This window comes from Copadichromis virginalis, linkage group LG22 (genome assembly GCF_057382275.1).
Source record: "Copadichromis virginalis isolate Kocher_CV1m ecotype Utaka linkage group LG22, C_Virginalis_male_GT1.1, whole genome shotgun sequence".
Classification (NCBI taxonomy): Eukaryota; Metazoa; Chordata; class Actinopteri; order Cichliformes; family Cichlidae; genus Copadichromis; species Copadichromis virginalis.
Genome location: NC_140638.1, coordinates 33,735,115 through 33,743,002, shown reverse-complemented (window position 1 = coordinate 33,743,002; position 7,888 = coordinate 33,735,115). Strand labels below are relative to the sequence as shown.

At 40.1% G+C, this 7,888-nt stretch overlaps 1 protein-coding gene across 4 annotated transcripts; it reads left to right on the top strand.

Annotated features, from left to right (window-relative positions):
- The first annotated feature begins 3,127 nt into the window (after positions 1-3,127).
- Positions 3,128-6,899, top strand: tac1 (tachykinin precursor 1). 4 transcript variants are annotated; one of them, XM_085445692.1, is made up of 6 exons: positions 3,128-3,390; positions 3,484-3,621; positions 4,342-4,444; positions 4,527-4,550; positions 6,287-6,343; positions 6,419-6,899. In XM_085445692.1, exons 2-6 carry the CDS (start codon positions 3,505-3,507, stop codon positions 6,466-6,468), a joined length of 351 nt encoding a protein of 116 aa, XP_085301818.1. In that variant the 5' UTR covers positions 3,128-3,390; positions 3,484-3,504; the 3' UTR covers positions 6,469-6,899. The 4 variants fall into 4 exon arrangements, with proteins under 4 accessions (XP_085301818.1, XP_085301819.1, XP_085301821.1 ...); XM_085445693.1 differs by having other exon boundaries at positions 3,128-3,621; positions 6,422-6,899; XM_085445695.1 differs by lacking the exon at positions 4,527-4,550 and having other exon boundaries at positions 3,128-3,621; positions 6,422-6,899.
- The last annotated feature ends 989 nt before the right edge of the window (positions 6,900-7,888 follow it).

Genomic DNA, 7,888 nt, shown 5'->3' with positions numbered 1-7,888 from the left:
CCAGGTTGGAGCAATGGAGAAAATACAAGGAGACACAAGGTAGGCAAAACAGGAACTTAAAATGTGTTGGCCAAAATCCAAAATGGGTTAGAAGACAAACTGGCGAGGACTAGTTGTTAGCACTGGTCTTAAATACTGCCATCTCTGGTCAAGGCTACCAGCTCATAAGACAGAACACTTCCCTCCTGCACCCGGCCATCATTATGGTCACAAGTGGCGTGTCCTCAATATTACATTTTGTGTATGATTCTGTTATTCTGAACATGCAGAGATCTGGTAATGGATCCACTCCTGAAAAAAAAAGTTTATGATATTAATGTAAGGAACAAGGTTCTTATATTGAACAACAAAAATAAGAACAACTAAAAAAATAAAGTGTGAAACACTGGTGCATAAAATAAAAATTGCGATACACACCTATGTGACTCAGTCAGTTGCCTTCTCAATGTGTAATTTATGTAAATTATAAATTATTACCCATTCTGAACTTATAAAATCTTGCTTCTGACATATGTATACCAACATGCATTTCTTACATAGTAAACCAAATTTTACAAATCAAAGTAGAACATGCAATTAGAGAAATGGCATTGGGATTGTTGCTACTGGCAGATTCAGTCTGTAGCTTCACTAATGATGGCTCATCAGGTGTGCCTAGTAAAGTGGCAGTGGTCTTAAAATTGAGTTATGTTTGAGTTACCTAGTGATGAGGACTGATAAGAATTTAGTGACTCTGTGTTGGAGGTATTTCCACTCTTTGTTGTGATGGATGTTGGGGTCATTACCCAAAAAAGTAATTATTGCACATATTGCATTGAACACTTTTCTCAAAAATAATGCAGCACAGTGCTTAATTACTCCCAGGAGAAAGTAATTCCTTATATTACTCATTAAATTACTTTAATGTGATGCCATAAAATGACCTAAAAGGCATTGTCTCATAATTTATCCCTGTACTTATGAGGCCACACATATGAGCTTTCTCTTGGTATTACACAAAGCCCACAGCACAAAGCAAAGACGAAAACTAGCATAAAGAGACTTACAGTGATTGTTACAGTGATCGCTACTTTAGAAACATGAACAGGAAGAAACAGCCTGATTGATCATCCATTTGTTTTATGTTGAGAGTGAGTGTTCAGAGTGTGGCTGTTGGGCTGGGGGTGGCATTCACTCAGCTGTAATGCCACTCTTGATTATCTAAGTATACATGCTGTGTGTTGCAGGTGTTTTCCAAAGAGCTGAAGTTCAGTGGTTGCAATAATTTCTGTCATTCAAGGTTTGTATTCAAAATGCACTCACCGACGGGCAGGGCAGAGATAGATTTTGGTAGCCTGACTGGAAAAATCGCTAGCCCCAGGACGTCGGGCTAGCGATTTTGCGAGCCCTGTATCTGATTGAGGAATCACTCATCTTTGGAAAAGAGAGTTTATTACAGAGAAATGGCTCTTTCAAAATAAAAGCTATACTATACGCTTCTTCTGGGCTATATTCTCAGCAGCATATTAAACATATCAGGTCCCCATAAGGAGAATCCTGTGCTAACGGCTGTCTAAATGACTCGGGTAAAGTTTGTAGCATGCCTGCTTGTTGTTTTTGTCTGCTTCCACTTGTCTTTGCACTAGGATGATGTCGGCGTAAATGTGCAGTCATATTCGTTGTGTTCCCACTAGTGCTGTCAGCGTTAATCTCATTAAAATGACGTTAATGCCATAACGCGGCAAATCTCCGTTAACGAGCTACCGCGGATCGCCCCGTACGTGGGGCTGGACGGCGTCAACACGTTAACGAACTAACTGCGCTAACGCAGTAGTTCCCACCAATGTAATTGAGCATTGCGTGGCACATCCGACATACTGATCAGAGCCTCTACTTCACTCATCATCCAAGGTTTTCGCTTCGGAAAAACCCAAATGGTTTTAGTCACTGTCACATTCTCTGCACAGCACTTAATATAGAAAAGGACAGAGTGAATGAAGGTCTCCAGGTCCTGCTGCTAGAGCTGGATCAGGTCTGAAATGGACTCTGTGCTTATGTGCTTCAGGACTGGTGCTATATGCTTTACCATAAAGGAAAGTTTAAGCCTAATCTTAAAAGTAGAGGCAACAATACAAAGTCCTCAGTGCATTGCAGGAGGACGCAGTGAAAAGGCATAAAAAACACAAAAACCCCAAAAGGTGCACAGTAGTTGGGTGCGCTGTGCTGCTGAATATGTCCGTACACACTGCCATCTTGTTGGGGTTTTTTTGCAACTTTTCAAGTGTAAGTCAATGGCATTTCAATACATTTTCCCAGTCAACTATAAATTCACCTAATTTCAATATAATTTCCCAGTCAGCCATAGATGAATGACTTTGAGAGGGGTCCAATGGAACAGTTGATAATAGTTTTCATTTCCCGGTCAACTATGAATCCATTACTTTTCAATGCCTTTGTTGTCGCCTGGTCAACTATAAACAGATCAATAATCATTCAGTTATAACACGACAACTTTGAATCAATGTTATTCCACTGTCATTGCTGTTACACTGCCATGTGTCATCTGTTTTAATATGGATTTTAGCATATTTTGGCCATAATGATGATTCAGATGAAAAATCAACATTAATTCAATCTCATCTGGCTCTCTGGGAAAGATGAAAACCAGCCCCGAAAGACTTCAAACGATCACCACGGTGATTGTACTGTAGAAACGGAGGCTGCAGTCTGTCTGTTCATCCATTTGTTACGTGCTGAAGTTCAGGGTCTGGCGGCTGGGCTTGGGTTGACAAACACTCAGCTTTTACATTACTCCCATTTCTTGGCTAGCTTAGCGTTTGCATGCTGTCTGTGGAGATGCTTGCTAGGTGCAATAAAAATTCATGAATAAATGATCAATTAAATGTTAAATACAAATGTTCTTAAACTGAGCATTAGGTAGAAATATCCCTGCAACACTGGCCTCCATCAAAAGTATTCAAACAATGAAAAAACGTTAAATCAAATGGCCCAGACATGTTGGAGCTACTTTGAAGTTTTTGGCTCTGTGACAAGGAAAAGCGGACTTTTCACCGTGACTGAAAGCTGGATAACAGTACTTTCTGACGTCACCGCCATTCTTCATAATAGTGACGGTGAAGTCCGGTGACGCACAACAGGTTCTGATCACTGCGCTTAACAGGCTGCTTACCGAAACTTCACTCAAGTAATCATAGTACTGCTAAGGCGTTACTTAGCAACACTATTCACACTGGTATATAGGAGCGTACGGATCGGAGACCGTACGAAACAAACAGCTCCAGAAGCTGAGTGCGCAGACAGCGCTGGAGATAGTGCTGTGACACGGGCTACGCGCTATGGACTACTGTTGATTTGTTGAGGAAGAAACAGCGCACACTCCAGCTCCTTCTGGTGCTCACACACCTGTTTCATTCACCTCGCTTTATTTCTGCTGATAACTGTTATCGTGATACATTGGGCATTAGAGTGCTTGTTGTTGTACAGTGAGAGAAAACCTGCGAGATCATGAAGTCTCTGCTTGTAGCAGTTTTAATGGTTCTCATCACCGCCGCCCAAGTTTCCGGCGAAGAAAATGACCCAAAAGAGGACACTGATTACTGGACGAGCACTAATCAAATCCAGGTATTTATTCAGACTTATACTCTCTCCTTAATAATTCATAAATACTACTATTTAAGTAGCTCATCTTTTAGTCTCCTTCAGTGGATGAAAGCAGAATAAATTTATGTACCGCCTAACAGGCATAAGGAAATTAGTTTGACTTAAGTTTTTTTTTCTTGCTTTTTGTGAGAACAAAGACATCCCTTTACAGAAGTATGTTAAACCCCGGCGTCACACTGTAGGTTGCATATTTGTATTTTAAAAGATATTAAAATTACATGTATACACAAATTTACTGAACAGGTGTATATAAAGGCTTATATATTAGCTTAATCACACTTTAGGAGCGACTGTCGGCACTTTGTCATAATGGGCATCGTCACTCTGTGCAGGACATTAGTAGCGCAAAGATCCATATTGCCAGTCACAATGATGCGTACTGCACGAATATAATCCTGAGATGGAAACAGAAAATGGCAAGAAAAGATCCGAATACATTCTGCTTTACTCAGTGTATTTTATGTGGGTGGACCGGTGGGTGGGTCTTTCAGCTAATATTGATTAAGATAAGGTTCTGGCAGAATTCCGCTTTATTCTCTTGTTATAATGACACGAGCAGGTAGATATGGTATTAACACAGTTGAGGTATAGTTTGATGACGCAAAATTTTTATAAAGATAAGATCCACTCTCACTCCACTCTGCCTCTCAGTGTAAGCATTGCTTCTCTCCCTCCACTCAGAATGGCTGGATTTCCGACAACCCGTTCAGAGAAGTCCTGCTGAGACTGACAAGAAAGCCAAAGCCACATCAGTTTATCGGTCTGATGGGGAGGCGCTCTATGGGTAAGAGCTATTTCTTAATAAAAGTACTTCTCCTATGCATCAGTTATGCTAACCTTTCATTTTTACTTTCATCCTCCCACAGCAAACACACAGATCACCCGCAAAAGTAAGTCCTGAAGTCCTTATAGCTAGAGCAATTTTCCTGCTCTTTAATTAAAACTCGGAACAAAAAGACCTAACCCCTTTGCCAATAGCTCGAGATATGTGGCCAGCTACCTCAGAGCTTTGACTGGCGCAAGCTGGTACGCTGCTCATTTGTGCACAAATCAGCATGCACAACGCAAAAATGAATTTTAACATAACAAAATAAAGCTCAGGTAAAAATAAAGCTAAATAAAAAATTACGATTTTAAAACAAATATAAATATCAGTATGTACAGTAGTGGAAATAGGCAAATATGAATATTATTGCCAAATAAAATTGATGAATAGCTACAACCATCTATTACAGTGATAAGTTAACAAGAATTAAATAATCACTTTGAATTTACCACCATATCACTTGTGTGAATTATAAGTAATCCTGTTACAGTATCACTTTTAATTTAATAGAGAATAAATTACTAGTGATAATGTAATAATCCTCCCATGTGGTAAAATGAGACTGCTCTGTGGCGACCAATCAGAGACGTATACATCAGGTGGGATGTATTACTCATAATGGTGAGGGATTTCTTCAGCATTCTCCTCTTAGACACCTCTACCTGAGTCTTCAAGTTTTACTCCCAGAATCAGTCTTGATTAAGATTAATTTGTTCAGTTTGTTGACATTAGCAGCTTTCATCCTGCCGAACACTCCTGCATAGAACACCACACTTGCCACCACAGAGTGATGGCAAGTGATGTAAACAGCAAAGCCTTACAAATGTAACGTCCTGAGCCTTTTAGTAGATACAGGTCGCACAGATTCTGCTTCGTGTCTCATCCATGAAATAAACCCTTTTAAATGGATGGAAGGGCATTAAAAAGCATTCAGGACATTAACCCATAAAAGCCCAGATACATTTTTACTGCCAGGAAAACTATGGGAGAGTCAGTGTTTAAGCTTTAACAGGAACTTTCCTCAGTGTGTGAAGGGACGAGGTTCTTTAATATCACAAGCAAAGGCAAGTGTGCAAGGGTCAGATGGACTTGTGTGTTTTTCTCTAATAATGTGCATTTTGACTGAGACTAAAGGCAAAAGAAAATACATTGAGTTTATAAATGTACGGAGACAGTGGGTGGAGAGGTGTACACAGCTGTGACAGCTCTACAGATATCAGCTCGCTCCACAAAAGTGGAAGGCCTTTGTTCCACAAACAGAGCATGGAGCAGAAAAAGCACAAATTCCACTTGCCCACCGTGTTTGTGTCTGTGGGCAAGAAATGCACACTTTCCCAGGGTTTAATTAACATACACCCACCAAAGATTTTTTTTCCTAATGTTCTTTGAACTCATTAATTAGTGAGTAAAGAAGGTGGTCCAGGGGAGACGCCTGTGTGAGACAAAGAGGGAAAAGATAAAGAGCCATGAGGAGGAGGGGATTTTCTCTTTCCTCTGTCATGGTTTGCGTTTCATCTGAATTAGTCACCTACTCAGTGATGCACTCAGTGCAGCGTAAGTAAGCAGACAGCTAATTTATCCCTGTAATGCAGGACCTGCTGTAAAACAATCATGTGGACATGTGGCCGTTCAGTTGAACTGTTCATGTTTCAACAGAAAGTCTTTAATACTAACAGAAAGAAACCAGAAAGACACAATTCATTGTTTTGTCGATGGCTCAAGAGACATTACAGTTTTCTTGTTGTAGTTAGATGAATGAGACATTCAGTGTTGTCTTATCTCAATGTCTTTCCTATGAAGGACATAAAGTGAACTCCTTCGTTGGACTGATGGGGAAGAGGAGCCATGAGGAGCCAGGTCAGTTCACTTAACGAGGTTTCATTTTCTGAAAAACAAACTGAATCCTTAAGATGGCATTTTCCCCTTTTTCAGCAGAGTCTTATAACTGGAACACAATAGAGATGTATGACAAGCTCCGCTAAACAGCTGTCACCTCTCTGCTTCTCATCAAATATTCTTCAGCCACGGCACGGGGACCGGATGTTGGTTTTGTTTTTCTCCAAACCGCATATAGCTGTTAGCTCATTTAAAAGATTGCATTTTTCATACTGTAGTGAAATAGCAGTTCTGTATTTGTGTCAGTTTGATCTGTTTCGGTAGAAGAAAGAGTGAAGTTTGAGGAAGTGTCATTATAAATGTTAATTTCCACCACCTGCCAGTTTTCTGAACAATGTGCTGATAGTTTCACTTCATTGTGCCTCACAACTGATTGTTTTTTGCTAATACAACAAAATAGCACAGGTGCTCATTTTGGCTTTCGAGTGACTTATAGAAGCTGCCTTGTTCTTCATCTGCATATGTTGTGATGTATTAAAATAATGTTAAAAATTGTATTAAAATTATTTTATCACTGGTTCAGTCTTAAGCTTGTACAGTGCAAATCAGTACTCAGTTAATCTAGATGGATGGTGCTAGGGCAGACTCTGATGGTAAACAGTGGTACTGCATGAAATATAAATGAAGTAAACAGTTTCTGTTGCAACAGGAAATTTTATTTTAGCGTCAATTAATGTAAAACACAGAAAAATAGAGACAGATAAAAGATTAGTTAAGAGAGAATACTGCCTAGTGCAAACATGATTCAATAAACTAAGGTTGGATACAATTTCCTTGCTGTAGCATATGGTTATTAAATTACATTAGACTGCAGATATTAGTGATCTCTTCCTGTAATCCACTTTCAAATGTGACCATGGGTGGGACAGTTATATGAAATGTCTAACTCCTAGTTCCCAAACTGTTTGAATAGTCATTCATAGTCAAGCATGAAAAAAATGATTAGATCTTTTACGCATGTCTCACTTCTGCCAAACATGAAAAATATCCTTTTACAAAACACTTGCATAATATGCTAGTTAGCGCCAACAATGCTGCAGTTCTAGCTTGGTGATTAAGAGCCAAACAAACTGAAACCAAAGCAAACCAAACCAATTCAAACTACCAGAATCAACCAAAGCTGTCAAAAGCTGGGAGGTAGCAGCATGATAACACTACTTACTGACCTCAGTCAGTTATAGTGTAAACATGATACCACCCTTACACCCTGTAGCTCAGGAGGTCGAGCAGGTCATCTACTAATCAGAAGGTTGGCGGTTTGATCCTCCAGTATGCACGCCAAAGATCCAATTCCATCCATCCATTTTCTTCTACTGGGATGCAGGGGCAGCAGCCTAAGCAGAGAAACCCAGACCTCTCTTTTGGAGAACAATAAAGCGGTCCCAGGCCAGGAAAGATATATCATCTCTCCAGCGTGTCCGGGGTCCCACCAAGGAGGCATTCTAGTCGGATCCACGAACCACCAGAACTGGCTGCTTTCGACGTGGTGGAGTAGCGGCTCTAGTT